The following is a 20,070-nucleotide window of genomic DNA, read 5'->3' on the forward strand; positions in this document are numbered from 1 at the left end:
TAGGTACAATTAAAACAGTGATTTCAACCTTTTTCTTCCCACCCACATCCCACCTTAAGCAATCCCTTACTAATCACAGAGCACCTATGGCATAGGGAATACTTAAAGTGGGATGTGAGTGGAAAGAAAAAGGTTGGGAACCACTGCCCTACCCTAACTCACCCCACCCTCCCAGCCCCCCTCTAACTTCCCAAAGAAGAAAGAAAGAGAAAAAGCAAGAAGAGGAGATCAATTAACATAACACCCTTTAGTTATTTGCCATGGTTTGGGGCACCACCACCAATGTGTGGGAGAAAAAAAATTAATGATTCAATTGCATATATTCCATATATATATATATATATATATATATATATATTTATATATATAAACTTCAGGTTTTAACAAAAAATGAATAATTATTACGTAGATTATATGTTATCTTTCCCAATGGAATACAAGATCTCATTTCCAAATGCCATCTCTGAATACTCAAATCAGTCTCATTTTTCCAAGTAATTGCCAAACAATTCCTAGCCACAGCTAAAGCTAATCTCAAAAAATCAATTTGAAACTTATTCAATTTTAACTCCAAGCTCAATCTCTTAATATAGCCCAATAAAAATACCAAAGGATCAAGTGAAATTTTAAATATAAAAATAGCTTCTAAAAATTCCTTAATTCTGTACCAAAAAGGTCTCACTGTCTTGTGTAACCAAGTAAAAAATGTAAGAAAAAGAACCAACTTCCTTATAGCATCTAAAACATAAATCAGAAGAAATAAACATATTTCCTTAATTTCTTTGAAAATTTTTTGAGGAATCTTGCAAGGGATAGGATTGAAAGAGATATTGAATTTGGGGAAAGATATTCATTTTAACACAATTCATTTTAACACAATAGATATGGAAAAATCTTTTTCCCATTTTAATTTAGATTTATAAATATCCGGCTTGAACATTTTATTCTGCAATAAAGCATACATCTCAGATATAAATCCTTTCTTACCACCATCAGTAAGTAGAATTTCAAATTTCGACTGCCGAGGTAACTAACGTACGCCCAAAATTAGCCAACAATAATGCTTTAACTTGATAATAAGAAAAAAGAGTATTCGAAGATATTTCATATTTCTCTTTCATTCTTTGAAACAAAATAAAATATCCTGCTTTAAAACAATCTTCTACCAATTTAATTCCTTTCAGTTCCCACAACTTCAAAAGTTGATTAGTGTAAGTGTAAAAGCAAAAAGCTTATTTTGAAACAGAGGAGTTTTAGCCAAAATTTTACCTTAATTTCATTCTTTTTAATCCATAATTCCATTAAATGTTTCAACACAGGCAAATTATAATTACTTAATAACTGATGATTCCATCTATAAATAAACTGGTCCTTCTTCTTCTCACTAATCTGAGATAATTCAATATTAGCCCATATCAAAGGTTTATCCACCTCAAACATCTGATTAATAAATTTCAACTGTGCCAATTCATAATAATTCTGTAAATTAGGAAGCTGCAATCCTCCTAATGCATATTTCCAAGTTAATTTCTGTAATGACACCCTTACCATTTTACCTTGCCAGAAAAACCTCCTCACCAAAGCATTCAAATCTTGAAAATTTTTTGAGGAATCTTGCAAGGGATAGATTGAAAGAGATATTGAATTCGGGGAAAGATATTCATTTTAACACAATTAACACATCCTATTAATGTTATAGGTAAATATTTCCACCGATTTAAATCATATTTAATTTTAGACAATAAATGTAATTCATTTCATATAAATGATTATAATTACTATCTATTGTAATACCTCGATGCTGTCCACACTGCTGAAGACCCAACTGCGCTGGATGGGTCACGTCTCCAGAATGGAGGACCATCGCCTTCCCAAGATCGTGTTATATGGCGAGCTCGCCACTGGCCACCGTGACAGAGGTGCACCAAAGAAGAGGTACAAGGACTGCCTAAAGAAATCTCTTGGTGCCTGCCACATTGACCACCGCCAGTGGGCTGATAACGCCTCAAACCGTGCATCTTGGCGCCTCACAGTTTGGCGGGCAGCAACCTCCTTTGAAGAAGACCGCAGAGCCCACCTCACTGACAAAAGGCAAAGGAGGAAAAACCCAACACCCAACCCCAACCAACCAATTTTCCCCTGCAACCGCTGCAACCGTGTCTGCCTGTCCACATCGGACTTGTCAGCCACAAACGAGCCTGCAGCTGACGTGGACTTTTTACCCCCTCCATAAATCTTCGTCCGCGAAGCCAAGCCAAAAACAATACCTAAATATTTAATCCGGTCAAGACATTTAAATTTCACAATATGCTTGCAAAATGAATAATTCTTTTCAGCTAAAGGCATAATTTCACTCTTTTCCCAATTAATTTTATAATCCGATATTTCACCATACTGCTCCAACCTATCATGTAGATTCCACAAAGACAACAAAGATTGTGTTAAATATATCAAAACATCATCTGCGAACAAATTTATTTTATATTTATCAGCTTTCACCTTAATATTACTATCTTGTCTAATCATCTGAGCTAAGGGTTCAATAACCAATGCAAATAGAGCTGGTGACAAAAGACAGCCTTGTCTAGTCAATCTAGATAACATAAAAGGTAAAGATACTTGTCCATTTGTCACAACCCTAGCAGTAGGATTTTTATATAAAACCTTAATCCAACCAATAAAAAGAGGCCCAAAATTAAACTTCTCCAAAACTTTAAACAAAAAACTCCATTTCACTCTATTAAAGGCCTTTTCTACATCAAGAGAAATGATCTGCTGAATATCAATTTTTAATAAAACCCGCCTGATCTACATGAATCAAATCTGATAAGTATTTAGCTAATCTATTAGCCAACACCTTGGCAACAATTTTATAATCTACATTCAATAAAGAAATAGGTCTATAAGATCCTGACTTTAGTGGGTCTCTATCCTTCTTAAGAATAACTGTAATAATTGCTTTAGAAAAAGAATCCGGAAAAGAGCCATTCTCCATCATCTGTTTCCATACATCCATCAATAAAGGAATTAATAAGTCGTGAAATTCTTTATAAAATTCAGAAGTAAAACCATCGTCCCCTGGAGACTTCCCACCAGGCATAGATCGAAGTCCTTCTACAGTAAAAGAAGCATCTAGATCCTTAATATCTGTATCCTTCAAAGAAGGTAAGTCTAAGTCATACAAAAAATTATCAATTTTAACTTCATCTTCCAATACTTCAGAAGTATACAATTTCTTATAAAATGTACGAAACTCATCATTAATTCTGAGGTTTATATGTAATCATTGAATCATGTCTGATAGCATTTATTGTTCTAGAAGCTTGCTTTGTTTTTAACCGCCAAGCTGAAACTTTATGAGCTCTCTCACCCAACTCATAATATCGGTTTAGTTCTCTGTAATTTCTCAAACTTATAAGTCTGTAACGAGTTGTACCGTAATTTCAAATTAACTAAACGTGCTTTCTTAACTTCCGTAGAATCTCGCTGTAAATCCTTTTCCAAAATCTCTATCTCCTTCTCCAATTTATGAATCTCAGCCATGTATTGTTTCATAATTTTAACAGTATAACTAATAATTGTCCCTGCAAATAAGCTTTCAAAGCATTCCATAGAACAAATTTACTATCAACTGAACCTACATTTATTTTCAAAATAAATGTAATAAATCCCTTATAAATGTAATAAATTCAGGATTTCTCAACAATATAGGATTGAATCACCAACGATAAACATTCTCCACTCTCTCTGAACCAGTACAGGTAATTAACAACAAAGAATAATCAGATAAAATCCTATTCTTATATTCAGCTTTAAAAACTCACCCTTGTAATTGTACTTATACTTCTCCTTAGAATTTAATTTTCTCCATATATCTACCAGATTCATATCTTTCATTAATACCATTAACTGTTTAATATATTCTTTCTCAAGTGAGGAAACACAATACCCCAGGTGCAGCCTCACCAATTCTATGCACAGTTTTCATTTACATTTTCAAAACATTTGGGGAGTGTTCCATAAACAGGTGACCACCGATTCAAGACATAATTCCACATACATCTTGCTGGATGGAGCAAACAGATGGCCAAGATTAGTGGGAAACTGAAAGATTAGGAAAATGTGAAGGACAACTAGGCAAGAAATAAGGAAAGGGAAGAAGGATTATGAAGATAAATCAGCACAAAATGGCAAAAAAAGATAAATATATAAAATGGGAAGAGGGCAACTATAGTCAACATAGGTTCCTTGGAAGGTGAGAGAGGGAAATTGATACTGAATAATGAGGAAATGGCTGAGGCATTGAACAATTTTTTTTTATCAGTCTTTACAGTGAAAGACACGTCCAGCATGCCAAAGGGATGCAAAAGGAGGTGAGGGCCTCGATAAATAATTGTTGCAAACTAATGGGGCTGAAAGCAGACAAATCCCCTGGTCCTGATGGGATGCTTCGCAGGGTATTGAGGGAAATGGCGGGAGTTATAGTCGATGCGTTGGTAGTCCTTTACCAAAATTCTCTGGATTCTGGGCAAGTCCCAGAAGAATGGAAAACAGCAAATGTCAGGCACTTTTTGAAAAGGGATGTAGGCAGAAGATGGGTTACTATCGGCCAGTTAACTTCATGTCTGTAGTCAGAAAATGCTTGAAGCTGTCATTAAGGATGAAATAGCGAAACATTTAGAACGAAGGGGGTTCCATCAGGCAGCATGGATTCAGAAAGGAGAGGTCTTGTTTGACAAACTGGCTGCAGTTCTTTGAGGATATAATGGGTGCGGTAGATAGAGGGGAACTGGTTAATGTTGTATTTGGATTTCCAGAAGGTGTTTGATAAGGTGCCGCACAAGAAACTTATCAATAAGATACAGAATGGAGTCGAGAGAAGTATATTGGCATGGATTGAGGATTGATTAACTGACAGAAGGCAGAGAGTTGGGATAAATGGGTGTTTTTCTAATTGGCAGACAGTGGTAAGTGAGTGCCGCAGGGGTCGGTGCTGGGCCCGCATCTGTTCTCCACTTACCCTGATGATCTGGAAGAGGGGACGGAGTGTAGTGTTACCAAGTTTGTGGATGATACTAAATTGAGTGGAAACACAAATTGTGCAGAGGATATGGAGAGGCTGCAGAAGGATCTAGTTAAGTTAGGTGAGTGGGCAAAAGTCTGGCAGATGGAATACAACGTTAGTAAATGAGAAGTCATCCACTTTGGTAGGAAAAATAGAAGAGCAGATTATTATTTAAATGGTATGAAGGCAAATGGAATGTTGGCCTTCATTGATAGAGGAATTGAATTCAAGAGCAGGGAAGTCATGCACAACTGTACAAAGTCCTGGTGTGGCCGCACCCAGAGTTCTGTGCACAGTTCTGATCTCCTGGCCTTGAAGACAGTCCACCGGAGGTTCATCAGGTTGATCCTAGAGAGGAGGTTGACCTACTAGGAGAGATTAAATCGTCTGGAATTATATTCACTTGAATTCAGAAGAATCAGAGGAGATCTTACAAAAACATAGAATATTATGAAAGGGACAGATAAAATAGAGGCAGGAAAATTGTTTTCACTGGTAGGTGAGACCAGAACTAGGGGACACAGCCTCAAGATTCAGGGGAGTAGATTTAAAACGGAGATGAGGTAAAACTGTTTTTCCCATAGAGTAGTGAATCTGTGGAATTCTCTGCCCAGGGAAGCAGTTGAGGCGACTTCATTAAACTTATTTAAGGTTCAGTTAGATATATTTTTACATAAAAATGGAATTAAGGGATATGGGGAAAAGGCAGGTCGGTGGAATTGAGTCAATGATCAGATCAGCCATGATGTTATTGAATGGCGGAGCAGGCTCGACGGGCCGGATGGCCTATTTCTGCTCCTATTTTTTTCGTTCAATACCTCATGACAAGCAGGATTACAAAAGGGCTCTTTAGGCCTGGCAACTTTAGTGGAAAGAGAAATCTTTTTAAATTTACAACACGTTAGAAGCTATTTCCAGCCATTGAAACCCATGCTGTCCTATTATACCCAACAAATCTACACCCGGCACATTTTGAGGAGTGAGGGGAACCCGTAGCACCCAGGGAAAATCCATGCAGGTCACATGGAGAAAGGAGAAACTCCTTACAGACAGCGATAGATTTGAAACCTGGCTGCTAGCACTGTAATAACATCACCGACCTATAAATAGAGTTAAAAGTTTTGGCTCAAGGATCCCTCATCAGATCTGGGAAAGAGAAGATAAGTGTGTTTAAGTTGCACTAGGTGGAGAGGTCAGAGGGAATTTCAACGATTGATTGATGCTGACTGATCTGTGAGCACTTTCAGAATTCTCTGCTTTTGAGCATCTGCAGTTGTTTGCTCCAAAGATTGATAACTTAAGTCCACTTTCCTCCCCAGAGTTCGACAGAACAGAACCATTCTTTCATCTGTTCTTTAATGATATATGAAATCAAAGAAATCAAACTGGGAACCTTGTACTCACCTCAATGACGGTTAGCCATTGCTCTGCTAATACACTCAGGGCCTGAAATTCCTTGTCATTTACACAATGCCTGTTCCTCACCACCAGTGCAGAAGCCCCAAATATCTCACTTGTTCGACATAAACCTGCGTAGAAAAAGTTCAAAGTTCAGGTGTATTGTCAGAGTGAATACACGACGTTACAAACGAACCTGATATTAGATTTCCTGCAGGCGAGGCAGAAAAAAGAGGCATAAAAAAGAGGCAGAATCACCACTTTGTTGGTAGTGACAAAAAACTGTGTATATAAACACATGTATATAAACAAATAAAGAAATGTAAACTATCTGACTGTGCCATAAAGAGATAAAAAATCAACAGTGAGAGTCCTTAAATGTGTCCCTGATTGAGTCTGATGGTGGAGTGGGGGCAGCTATTCCTGAATCTGGTGGTGTGAATCTTGTGGTACCTAGACCTCTTTTCTGATGGTAGCAGCGAGAACAGAGCGTAGGCTGGGTGGTGTTGGATCCTGGATGATAGCTGCTCTCTCTGACAACAATATTCCCTGTAGATGTTCTCAATTGTGGGGAGGGTTTTACCTGTGATGTTCTGGGCTCTGACAATCACCTTTTTGCACATCTTTATGCTCGGGGTACTGGTGTTCCTATACCAGACCATAATGCAGCTGGTCAGCACACTATCCAGCACATATCTGTAGAAATTTGCAAGGGTTTCTGATGTCATACCAAATGTCGGCAAACTCCGGGAGGAAGCAGAGGTGCTAATGTGCTTTCTTCATGATGCCATTAGTGTGTTGGGTCCAGGAAAGATCCTACAAAATAGTGACTCCCAAGAACTTTAATTTGCTTACCATCCCCACCTTTGTTTTCCCAATGATCACTGGATTGTACACCTCTGATTTTCCCTTCCTGAAGTCAACAATCAGCTCCCTGGTTTTGGTGACATTCAGTGCGAGGTTGTTATTAGTTCAACATTCAGCCAAGTTTCTAATCTCCCTCCTATATCCTGACTCAACGCCCATTTTTATACACCCCACTACTGTGGTAACATCAGCAAATTTGTAGATGGTGTTGTTGTCATACTGAGCCACACAGTAGAAGGGAGTAGAGCAGGGGGCTAAGAATGCCCTTTATACAGAATATAAACTGCAAAGACCAGTAGGGTCAATCCTGAATCAGACTCATACAACTAAATACAAGGGAACAGTTGATTTATTCACAATGTGCACCAAAAATAAATTTTCACAGAGCCACCTTAGACTCATCACACAAATAAAACTAGTGGAGGCATTGCTGGAATTGCTGTAATGGCAGTTTGCCATTGGTGCAGGTCCGGAAGAGCATGGAGTGGAAATGTAGCGCTCCTCTGCAGGGTTCTACTGCCCAGTCCAATGACCGATGGCTCCGTATGGGCTTTCAATGGAGCTGACGGTATTTTATTTTAAAATTCTGGGCCCAAGGTGGAAGTAGCAAGAGGTTGCAGACTCCGGGGAAGCAGAGGACTTGAGCAGGGTGCCAGTATTGGGGAGAACACTCTCCCCCAGGTTGAGAAGGAGAAGCAGAAATGACCCTACGGGACAGTGACCACGGCAGCAGACCAATGAGGAGCTTTGAAGCTTAAGAACAGACAGGCGGCAGGAACCCATGCAGCTGTGGGCTGCTGGCAACTTGCAGTTGAACAACTCACATCAGGCTGCGGATTGCTGGAGACTTTCTCAAAACTGGATGAAGAGGTACCAGGTATCAGAACCAGGATGCAAATGGGTGGCAAAGGTGGGAAGGGTGGCCTTGGGCACTGAAGGCTTCCTGATTGTGTTTGGATCTGGAGCTCGGGTTCCCGATCATTTGGATTGAAGGCTGTGTGGCTGCAGAGGCTGTGGGAACTCTGGGGACGAATCCATTGACACTCAGTGACCTTGAAAGGTCCCTTTTTTGCATCTCTATCAGGGGTGCCAGGAAATTCAGCTTTGGGGCAGATTAAATGTAATTTTGTGTATTACATTTGTTTTATGACATGACAATAAAATAATCTTGAATGATATGGGCAAGAAAATGCAGGTCACATGCTCACAGCAAAATAAATCAAAATCTGATTTGGAAGATAGAAGATTATTCCTGAATTGATGAAAACTGTTTTCTACATTAATATAAAGGGAGAAAAAAAAGAGATACATAGTGTGCAGTCCTTTGAATGAGTTCTTGAATTGATACTGCAACCAAGATAAAAAAAATTTACAAGGGAGCATTGGAAAAAAATAATTAGAATCAAAAGGTGCACCCTAATTTAAAAAAAACAGTTCAACGAATTCCTGTAATTGAAATTATTTTTTAAAATGATGCAGATAATGGAAATCTGAAACAAAAACAGGAAAGAGCTGGAAATGCTCAGCAGGTCAGGCAGCAACTGTGGTAAGAAAAAGAGATCCAACTTTTCAAGTCCAAGGTCCTTCTGGGCAGCACAGTTCAGCACCACGCCTCGACACTACCACCAATCAGCACAGGGGTTCAAATCCTGCGCTGTCTGCAAGCAGTTTGTACGTTCTCTCCATGTCTGCGTGGGTTTTTCCCAGGGGCCCTGGTTCAAAATGTACTGGGGGTGAAGGTTAATTGGGTGGCATAGACTTGTGGGCTGAAAATGCCTGTCTAAATATAAATTTAATTTAAATTTTAAAATGTTTAAATTTTTTTAAATTTAAATTAAAAAATAAATAACCAACAAACTTTGCTCCCATGCAGAAATGGTATAGTATTCTTGGAAAAGATTTCATGGAGACAAAGTTATCATGTCAAATACATCAGTACTGCAAAGATATCACTTAAATTTTCAGAATGTCAAAATCAATTACAATTTAAATTCAATAGAGACTGCGTAATATTAAAAGTGATAAATTACGTTAACTGAACTGTGGCAGAACATAATGAAGCATAGAAATTTAATTCAGAGACCTCCACAAGTTTTCAATGAAGAACTGTCAGCTGCAGTTGAAATACATGATTCCTACCAGAAATAGTATGCTACGAGTTTTGTGTTGTAAAATTAGACTCAATCTAACGATGAAGTGATTGGATATACAAAGGTTGGCCTTTGTTGCTTATTTCATAAATGGGAATAGTAACTTATGACCATAGCTTGGACACAAAGAACAAGGCTAATTAAAAGAGAAATATAATACAGACACACACATATATTTCAGTAACAGTTGGATGCTTTGATTAGACATGCTTAGGTCATAATGGTCAGCACAATGCTGTTGTAGCGCCAGCAATCGGGGCCTGGGTTCAAATCTAGCGCTGTCTGTAAGGAGTTTGTACTTGCCCTCTGTTACTGTGTGGGTTTACTCCGGCTGCTCTGGTTTCCTCCCACCCTCCAAACAAAAACGTTCAGGGGTTGTAGGTCAATTGGCTGAAATCGGGCAGCATGTGCTAGTGGGCCGAAAGGGCCTGTTACTGTGCTGTGTCTAAATTTAAATTTAAAGCAGTCAAAATTTGTTCAATTAACTGTTACTTGATCTCTGGCTTCTTTTCAGTTAGCATATCCTTGAGTTTCTGGATTTGTGATAATGGCATTTGCCACCTCTTTATCCTTGGTAGCATTTACGTTGGGACTCTATAAAACTAAATCCAGCTTGAGTTAGGAAGAAGTTTCCAATTGGGTGACTTGATTCACTTAGAAGGGAGGACAAAGGTGAGTTCCAAACAGGTAATCAGGTACACGGATGGGAAAGTGTGAGAGACGCTGGGGCGGAATGCAAGCAAATGTGACGAATTTGGGTGGAAAACTTAGTTGTTGGACTGAAGATTCCATTTCCATGCAGTAAATTGCTCCAAGTCAAATGAAGGGAGGAAAGTTTTGGGGAGGCATCAAAGGGATTTTTTTTAAAAACACACAGAGTTGTGGGTGCCCAGAATGCTTTGCCAGGGTTGGTGGTGGAGGCTGAAACATTAAGAGACTCTTAGTCATACGATAAAATAAAAATAGAGGGTTATGAGATAGGAAGGGCTTTCTTTTTTGGCAGGAATATAAAGGTCGGCACAACATCCAGGGCCAAAGGGCCTGTGTTGTGCTGTAGTTTTTTTTTAATGTTCTAAATTCAGTATATATTAAACCTTAACCCCTTTCCTGGAAGATTCTAATATTTGTCTTTCATCAGACTCTTCACCACCATCCTGAAAATAAAAAATTTAGGGAGAGAGAAACAGCAAACAGTAACATACACGGATGAATCCATGTTTTTCTCTCCCAGTAAAGGTAGTTTCTCCATTTTCCTCACAGAACAAGGGTTGCAATGATCTAAATCAACTGCCAATTTTTTTCTTCCATTTTTGCTTTATTTTAAATGGAATACCAGTGAGTTCAAAAGATTTTCAATTGCAGAGTATGATGTGTATAATCACACACTGCATGAAAGAACTGAGAACAAAGAAAATATGAAATGTATAAGAAAGTAAATTGGGAAAAATATTACATTAGTATAAGCGGCTGGTAAAATTCACACATACAATACACTGAAATTCCCATAGCAAGAAGGAATTAATTGGAAAAGATCAGCAATCCTTCCTCTCAGCAATCTGTTTTGCTTGAGAAACGCTACGGCAAACTTAGCACTGAGGGTGGAGGTGAGAAACCATACCTTGAGGGCTTGAATACATTTTTCCAATCATTAATTAGGAAAAGACACCCACAAGTTCTAATTAAAATTTTTTTTTTCAAACACTATTAAATTCTCTACAGCAATGCACTGCTTCATTGTGCTTGTGGAAGGCGATTTTCAAAACATGAATGTTGCGGACAAAAACACAAAGCTGGAGAAACTCAGTAGGTCAAACAAACAGCTTACCGTATATAGCAAAGATGAAGATACATAACCAAAGTTTCAGGCTTGAGTCCTTCATGAGCATATGAACAAAATATAGACAGGGACCAAACAAAATGGTGAGGGGGGGGGGGGAGGAACACAGTCCCACAGACAGAAGGTAATAGATGGATTAGGGAGGGAGGGCATACCACCAAACGGGGGGATGGGGGAATGGCTCTGTGAATGGGGATCTGGAGGAAAGAAGACAGAGGGAAGGAGAACAGGGGAGTATGCCAGCAGAATCCAGAGAAGTTGATGTTAATGCCATCCGTTTGAGGGTGCCCAGACGGAAAACTCAGTTTTATTCCTCCAATTTACAGGTGGTCTTGGTGGGACAGTATATGAGCTCATGGACACCCTATCAGCATGGGGGCACAGAAATGAAATGGTTGGCCACTGGGAGATCCTGGTCATTGATGAGGACAGAGCAAAGGTGGAAAGTGAAGCGATTGTCCAGATATTCTCTTAAATTCCACAATGAAACAAAAGGATGGGGAATAACCCAGACAGGTAAAAATGTGGGTGGCAGCTTTGAGTCTGCTGGGATTGCTTAGTGTCAGTACCAACTCAAGTATGATTTATTAAAGAAACCAAAAGATGAATTCTTTGCCTCAAGCTTTTACGAACCAAAAATATTCAAGATGGTAATTCAGAACATAAGCACAAACTGAATTTATAAAAAAAACAGATCAATCCCACGCAATACATCATAACCACAGAGTCAACCCCTGATATCCATTTAACATTCAGAGCTCTAGAGGTCATGTAACTCGAACAAATTAAATTCAAATTTGCTTACTACGAACAAAACATTTAATCAACTGTGAAAAATGTTTGCTCTTATTAATATTGTTAGAGTTGCAAACTGCATGGATGAAAATGTTTTTTTTGCAGCTAAAATCAAATAGCTGTGAAATTCAACAGAGACACTTGTGGAGAAGATGATGAAGATACAACACAGTACGGCATGCACGACACAAAGCAAAAGCAGCATGGAAAGGAAAGAGCTCAGTGATCTAACAGCCGATGGATCCGATCAATACTCAACAGTCCTGCCTCATCCAACAATGAATGGTAGTAGATAATTCAAGTCCAGTTTATTGTCATTCGAATGTACAAATACAACCCGATGAAACAGTATTCTCCACTCCTCAGTGTGCAAAACACTCACACATAGACAAACAATACATATGCCGGATAAGTGTCTATCTATACAAATAAATATTATACCATGAATATAAGAGTCTCGGATGGTTTGAGTGAGCAGTTCCTTTGTTGTTTCACTCACTGCCCGTGGGAAGAAGCTGTTCCTCAGCCTGGTAGGACTGGCTCTGATTCTCCTGTGTCTCTTCCCTGATGGGAGCAGCTGAAACCTGCTGTGTGCAGGGTGGAAGGGGTCCTCAATGATTTTGTGCGCCCTCCTCAGAAAATGATCCTGTTAGATCAGGTTGATGGTGGGGGGTGGGGCAAGGGTGACACCTGTGATCCTCTTTGCTGCTCTTATTGTCCTGTGGATTGACCTCCAATCCATTTCTCTGCAATAACCGTACCACACTGTGATGTAGCCAGCCAGGATGCTCTTGATAAAGCTCCTATGGAAGGTTGACGTAACGGAGGCCAGTAGCCTTTCCTGCTTCAGTCTTCTCAGGAAGTGCAGTCGCTGTTTTGCCTTCATGTTTAAGTGAAATCCAAGGAATGACTTTCTTCTGAAGTCCACGATTATCTCCCTTGTCTTGTCCATGTTGAGACTCAGGCTGTTATTCTCGCACCATTTCATGAGATATTCCACCTCTTCTCAGTAGTGCAACTCATCATTGTTGCTGATGAGGCCAACGACTGTTGCGTTATCCACAAACTTGATGACACTGTTGGAGCTGGATCCGGCGATCCAGTTGTGGGTCGTTAGCGTGAACAGGAGCAGGATGAGCACACAGTCCTGAGGTGCGCCAGTGTTCGCCATTCTGATATCAATTCGATTAAGCGATCGGGTCTGCTTTACCAATAATTAAGCATCTGATGGAACGAAGGGGCTTACCCATTATCAACAATGGTCAAGCCTATCAGATGAATGTGACACATTACTATTTACATCACATGAGCATTGGATACAGCAAAGGACAAGAAAAGTATCTTCAAATAATATTAATTAGACTTACTTAGATTTATGTTTCAGATATGGACAAGAAGTTGGCACTCTTTTGCATTCAACTTGGCAGTGTTCTACATTTAAAACTTTTGGCTTGAAATGGGTAATATATTAGAACGAATAACTGGAGTAAAATTCCCACAGGATCCAATGTTATTTTTACTGGGAGATATCAGAAGGATTAAACCTAAATTAAAACTGAATATGCATCAAGTAAAAATTGTTCAAATTGCTATAACTTGGAAATCTGGTGCTGATTTGGGAATGGATAGATGGCATGTAGAAGTTCAGAGCTGCATTCCACTTGTGAATATTACTTATAATTAAAGAGATAAATATCATATATTTTGGAAAATATGGGGCCCATATTTACAAACTGTTGGTATTAAAATTTAAATGAACCTTGAACATTCCCTTTCTCTTATAGGTCTGTATATATTTGAAAGTATCGGAAAAGTGAAGTATTCCTGTTGTGGTTTTCTTGCCCCTCTTCTCTTTTTGTTTGAGTTTATAGAGGTTGGGGGGATTAATAGGAGGTTTTTCTTTTTTTATATAAATACCACATGTATTTGCATTAAGTTTGAAATATTGTAATATGTTTGCTTAGTGGTTTTATTTTAAATAAAGTTTAAAAAAAATAAAAGCATCCTCGAAGACCTGAGCTCCAGAGCCGGCTCCACCTGCAGGCAAACTGTTATATGGTCATACACTGGCATCTACTTACTAACACTGGCCAGGTATATCCCATTCATAAAAGGCAGGACAAGCCCAAAGGAATCAGTGACTTCCCATTCACCATCGTCAATGTGAAGAAGGTAACACTGACAGTGCTATCAAGCTGCTCTTGCTCAATCATCTACTCACTGACGCACAGCTCGTGTTTCACACACCTCATTATTGCATTGGACCAGACGTGCAGCTGAATTCTAGAGGTGAGATTAGCCTTGACTTCGATAACTCAGGCCACACGAAGCAACAAGGGCCTGGTCACATTGAATAGGCATTAAGGGATAAACACACCATGCACAAAGAAAGATGGTTGCAGTAGTTATGCACAAACATGCTGGAATAACTCAGCAGGAACCTGACAAAGGGCCCAGGCCTGCAACAATAATTACCCTTCACTTCTTTGGCATGCTGTGTGACCTGCAGAGTTTCTCCAGCCGTGTTTGTGGATTGCACTTGATCCTAGCATCGGCAGACTTTCTTGTTTAACTGGCTGTGGTTGTTCCAGTCCCCTACATCATTGCAGGTCTTCCACAGAGGTCCAATCAGCTGCTTCATCAATGTCCTTCCTTCCATCCTTAGGACAGAAGTACTGATGTTTGTTGGGTTCAATCCCTTTCACGACTCCTTGGCAAACAAAGCAGCCGCACCTGCATGCAGCAAGACCCAGGCAATATTTAGATACGCTGCTAAGTGTCAAGTCACAAACCTGTCAGGTAACAAGGACCTCCAACAAGAGAATCTAATATGACCATAAATGACCATAATTAAAATGACCATAATATGACTAATATCTCCCACCATCAATGCACAAGAGTCATCATGGCCCTGAAATTCAAACAGACCAGCCAAAGTTCAAATTTATTGCCAGAGTAGATGCGTGACATCACATACAACCCCAAGATTCTTTTACCTGTACCTTATGGCTGCAACATGTGCGTACATGACATCACAGGCAACCCTGAAAATCTTTTTCCTCCACATCAATGTTATACCTGCTCTTGAGCAGGTCAGAAGTTACATTTGCAGAAGCAAGTGACACCCTGACACCCACAAGCCCACATAAAATCTACAAGCAAAAATCAAGTCTGATAGAATACCTTCCTTTTGCCTGAATGAATGCAGCTCCCACACTCAAGTAGCTTCATACAATGTAGCATGACTGGAACTTGATTCACCGCCCAAAACATTAATTCTCTCAAACACCAGTAGACATGGGCTACATCTCCTCACTTGTCAGGAAAGTGCAACAGTGACTGCACTTCCTCAGAAGACCGAAGCGGGCAGCATCATGTCAACCTTCTACAGGAGCCCTTGAGAGTGTCCTGGCTGGCTGCATCACAGCGTGGTATGGTTGCTCCAGAGAAATGGATTGGAGGACAATTCCCAGCACTACAAGAATGTCAGAGAGGATCGCTCGAGCCTCTATCCCTTCCCCCCAATTGATGTAATCTGCCAGGATCATTGTCTGAAGAGGGCACATAAAATAATTGAGTATCTTTCAGCTGCACCCATCAGGAAAGAGACTCAGGAGGATCAGAGCCAGCACCACCAGGCCGAGGAACAGCTTCTTTCCACAGTCAGTGAGAAGGTTGAGCGACCAAAGGAACGGCTCACACTAACCATCTGAGACTCTCATATTCATGAGACAAGGTTTATTTATTTATTTAATTACATCTATGAATACTTGTCCTGCATATGTATTGTTTGTCTGTATGTATCTGTGTTATGTCTGGTTGTGTGTCTGTGTTTTGCACCAAGGACCGGAGAACGCTGTTTTGTCAGGTTGAAATTGTACAGTCAGATGACAATAAATTTGAATTGACGAAATTCTGAAAAATGGAAAAAAAATCAAACTCAAAACAGGCGAGCTTTGTCTAACCTACTTGAATCTCGTGCTTTGAACCTTAAGGAGGGATTACCCACATATTTGCTCTTTAAGTGTATGTTTAAAACACTCTAGCAAAAGAATGCATCTTTACTTAACTAAATCCCGAGATGTATTTTTAATTTCTATGTTCTGACATCATTATTAAAGTGTTCAGGAGGCACAAGGTTCAAGATATGAAGTTTCAAACAGAACATCAAAAAAGCCAACCACTGGGAGAAAGTGTTTGGGATGGACCAGAAGAGCCAAGTTGGCCTCCTTCGATGCTCTAATTGTTATATGGTTATATAAATTGTCCTTTTGTAAAATATTTTACACCTTCCTTTCTTATTTCCATTTCATCTTCATACCAATGAATACAGTGAAGGTACAAATGCAACCTAAAGTCACAGGAGAATGGAACCCATGCTGAAACAGAACACAAAAATATCTTGCAACACTTGAAGTATTACCTCCCAGGTTAGTTGACTTATCAATGAGTGATGCCACTACAATCAGGCTATTATTGGATGACCTGCCAAACATGGTCTCTCTCTCCTGATGGAGCAGCTCCAGGTCTTGGTTTGGAATGCTATTTTTACAAGGCATTATCTTCTTTTGTACATCCATCCATTCAGCACCTTGGTCCACATCAGCCAGGCCATAACCTGTAAAACATTTCCAACCAACATTCAATTTGTATATTGTCACAATATCTGTACTACACTGAAAAGATGAGTTTTGTAATCGCTATGAAGATTTACCCAGCAAAAGTAGAATAATTTGCTCGAAGTCCTAGAGAATTCAACCAAAGTTAAGAAGAAGATGAAAATACACCGGAAATGTTTTCTAACCTTTGAGGATTAGCTGCCCTTCCATCCATTGCTGCAGATATTCACGCTGAATAGTTAGATTATATTTTAAATCACACTTTCTCAATTTTGGCACTCCTTCCAAGGTCATGAGACATTATGAGTACTTGATTGAGCAGTGTGCCTACAAAATTAACTACCCAAGCTTTGCTGTTGTGTTCCAGTGACTTGCAATATTCCCCGAGGCGAGAATCAGCTAGGTTACATGTTCCAATTATCCACGCAGAATATAACCATAACCATAACCATATAACCATTTACGGAGCGGAAACATATGGCATTACTTCTAAGAATACAGTTTTTAAATATGATTGGCTGAATTCTCCACCCCTCCTAATTTCTTAAAGACAATATAAGCGTCGATGGGACCAAGTATGAAGAAAAACTAAAATAAAATGAAAAGGGGAGGTGTTGAGGTGATTTGATAGGAGACAGATGGACACAAGCTATTTCCATTTATTGGAGGTCTAGAAAGAAAGACACAGGCTGAATGCAGTTTGGACAGGTAACGTGGTTAATATGGTTGGGAAGGTAATGCGTTATCTGAAACAGGAATGGAAGAGGCAACGGGTTGGGCAAGTTACAGGGTAACTGAGACAGTGATGGAACAGGCAAAGGTTTGGGCCGGTAATGCGTTAGTTGAGACAGTGATGGAACAGGCAATGGTTTGGGCCGGTAACGCATTAACTGAGACGGGTATGGAACAGGCAACAGTTTGGACAGGTAACACAGTTAAGAGCAGAGAAGCATTTTTATTGTCATGAAGACCTTCCCATTGTTTGAGTTAGGCTGGGGATTGATGAAAAGAGGGTCATGGAAATAACCAGAATATGCAAGACTAGGGCTATGTTGGTCAAATGGTTTATCAGTGTGACATCATTTGATGTCAGTCATTTCCGTGTGCATCCCAGTACAAGTCGTCCTCAGGTTACAACAGGATTCAGTTCCTGAGAACTGTTCATCAGTATGTGGGGGGGATAGGTAGCAGGCCACCAGCTGGCCTTAGTGATTTAGCGAGTCTGCCCAGCACTTCCAGGTCTGTTCAGCTGGACGCACCATGATTATTGTGGCTTGGGGAAAGGAGAGAGAGAGAGAGAGCATAAGGAAATGGCCCATTTCCATAAAACAGAAAATGCCTGCAGCTTCCGGCAAATTCACCTCTGTCCGTCCAACCAGTTTCTCAAATGTACATTCATATGTACGCGAGGTCATAGGTTGGGCATCCGTAACCTAGGGAGGACCAGTATGTAAGTTAGTGGTTCCCAACCTTTTTTATGCCCCGCACCCCTAAAAAATTTTAATATGTTTTCGCACCCCTTAAAGTAATAATTTATTTAAGAATAAAGGTGAAGGTGACCAAAAACAAATTTGTATAATCAATTTTTAATAATATATAAACAAAAATGAAACATCTGTAAAAGAAAAAAAATTACAACAAATTAAAAGTTGCATAAACCCTACAAAAAAATTAAATTTCCATCCATGCATGAAATTTCTTAAAAAAATTAAAGAACTAATGTTCAAATGTTCATAAGCCAATTTAAATTTAATGACTCTTTTGTTCCTGTTTATTGCTTAAGAGTTTTTCAAAACGTGGCACTTTGTGGCTGATAGCAGTCCGCGTGTCTGCCTGGGCACCCAAGCGCTTTCTAGATTTTGTCTCGATTGACAAAAGGCCTCTAAATCCAGACTCGCAAAAGTATGTTGTCACGAATGGGATGAGCACAGTTAGTGCTTTTTCACAAAGTCTTCGAAACATGTCCATGGCCGAACACCAATATTGTTCCAAAGTTTGGCTTTCAAACTGCATTTCAAGAACACGATTTGTGCGCAATTCCATAAGATCTTCCTTCAGCTCTTCATCATCCGACATATTATCCAAATTGAAGGAGTATGGATTTATTTAAAAAACTGAAATGTTATCTCGCACCCCCTGGAATGCTACCTCACACCCCCTCGGGGTGCGAGCACCCCCGGTTGGGAAACCCTGATGTAAGTAAATGACGCTAAACAAAATTCTTAGGGAAGAAGAACACTCATCAGTCTTAGTCATGTCCCACAATTAATTAGGTCTCAAATACATCTCAATTTGGCTCACTGGCCAGATATTATACTTGTCCACCTTTATGTGTAAAATGGTTAAAACTGGACTGAACTTGCGCTTTCATTCTTCTAACAGACCTCAGCCACAAGTTACATATCTGGCATTCTCATACAAATGGCCAAAACATGTGTGAAGCCATAAGTCCCAAAATTATGGTGCCCTAAAATGAAGGGATTATGTATAAAAACGTGCTATAATTTCTACATGGTCAAACCAAAATGTATACAAATATCCCTGAATAAAATCTGGAATGTGGATTTTAATTACATGTGAATTGTTTGATTAAATATTGAAAACTGTGGAGCTCAGGGGAAAGTAAAGGAAAAAAAGTGCCTTTGTCCCAAACATAATGGAGGTTACTGTATGTACACACAATGTACAGATACAATAGAAGTCTTGCTTACTACCACAACACAGCATTTGCCAACAGTTAATTGGTTGAAACACCACCTCCAAAGTCGGCACAATGCAGTGATAGCAGAAAGGTGGTTGAAGGCACCAACATGCCTGTACCTTTTCCACAGATCCTGCCAAACGTCTGGCTTCTATCATGCAGGATGGAAGTCACACGATGATGCCATCATTTTAATTTTCCCTCCAAATTATACCAAGGAAACCCTGAAACACAGGATAGAGCTACAAAAGCAATGGCTCAACACAACTTCCTTTATAATTAAGGAGTGGGCAACAGATGCCTTGCAAATGCTGAGCTGGAACAATCAGTACACTAAATACAGGCTGAAATGTTCATCAAATAACGTGAATTGCAAATTGGCTTCAAAACAGGTTCAAATATCAAAATAGAAACATGGACTTAATACAGTCACGCACTGTTCTGACAGGCTGCCTTGCCCATTACTTTATGTGGGCAACACACTTCTATAATATGCACTAAAATTCAAAAGGCAAATAAATGTCTATCAAATGTTTAGAGTCAGTTGGGATTGGCCAATGTCTTAAAATTGGGGAAGAATATTAAAAGGAATCTAGAGTCTTAAACTAAATAGTTTGCATTGAATTTGTCTGTGCATT

General features: G+C 39.5%; 1 protein-coding gene across 6 annotated transcripts in view; it reads right to left on the minus strand.

The window, feature by feature from the left end:
* LOC138760353 (probable methyltransferase TARBP1) overlaps positions 1-20,070 on the minus strand; it is a 276,950-nt gene that overhangs the window by 55,991 nt on the left and 200,889 nt on the right. For all 6 annotated transcript variants that reach the window (XR_011355556.1, XM_069930829.1, XM_069930827.1 and 3 more), the window contains 2 exons: positions 16,536-16,730; positions 6,470-6,594 (listed from right to left, as the gene is read on the minus strand). Coding sequence is in view for 5 of the 6 variants with exons in the window: in XM_069930829.1 (XP_069786930.1) it covers positions 6,470-6,594; positions 16,536-16,730 (320 nt within the window). In the remaining variant the exon portion in view is untranslated. The remainder of the gene's footprint in view (positions 1-6,469; positions 6,595-16,535; positions 16,731-20,070) is intronic.

Source organism: Narcine bancroftii, chromosome 4 (genome assembly GCF_036971445.1).
Source record: "Narcine bancroftii isolate sNarBan1 chromosome 4, sNarBan1.hap1, whole genome shotgun sequence".
Lineage (NCBI taxonomy): Eukaryota > Metazoa > Chordata > Chondrichthyes > Torpediniformes > Narcinidae > Narcine > Narcine bancroftii.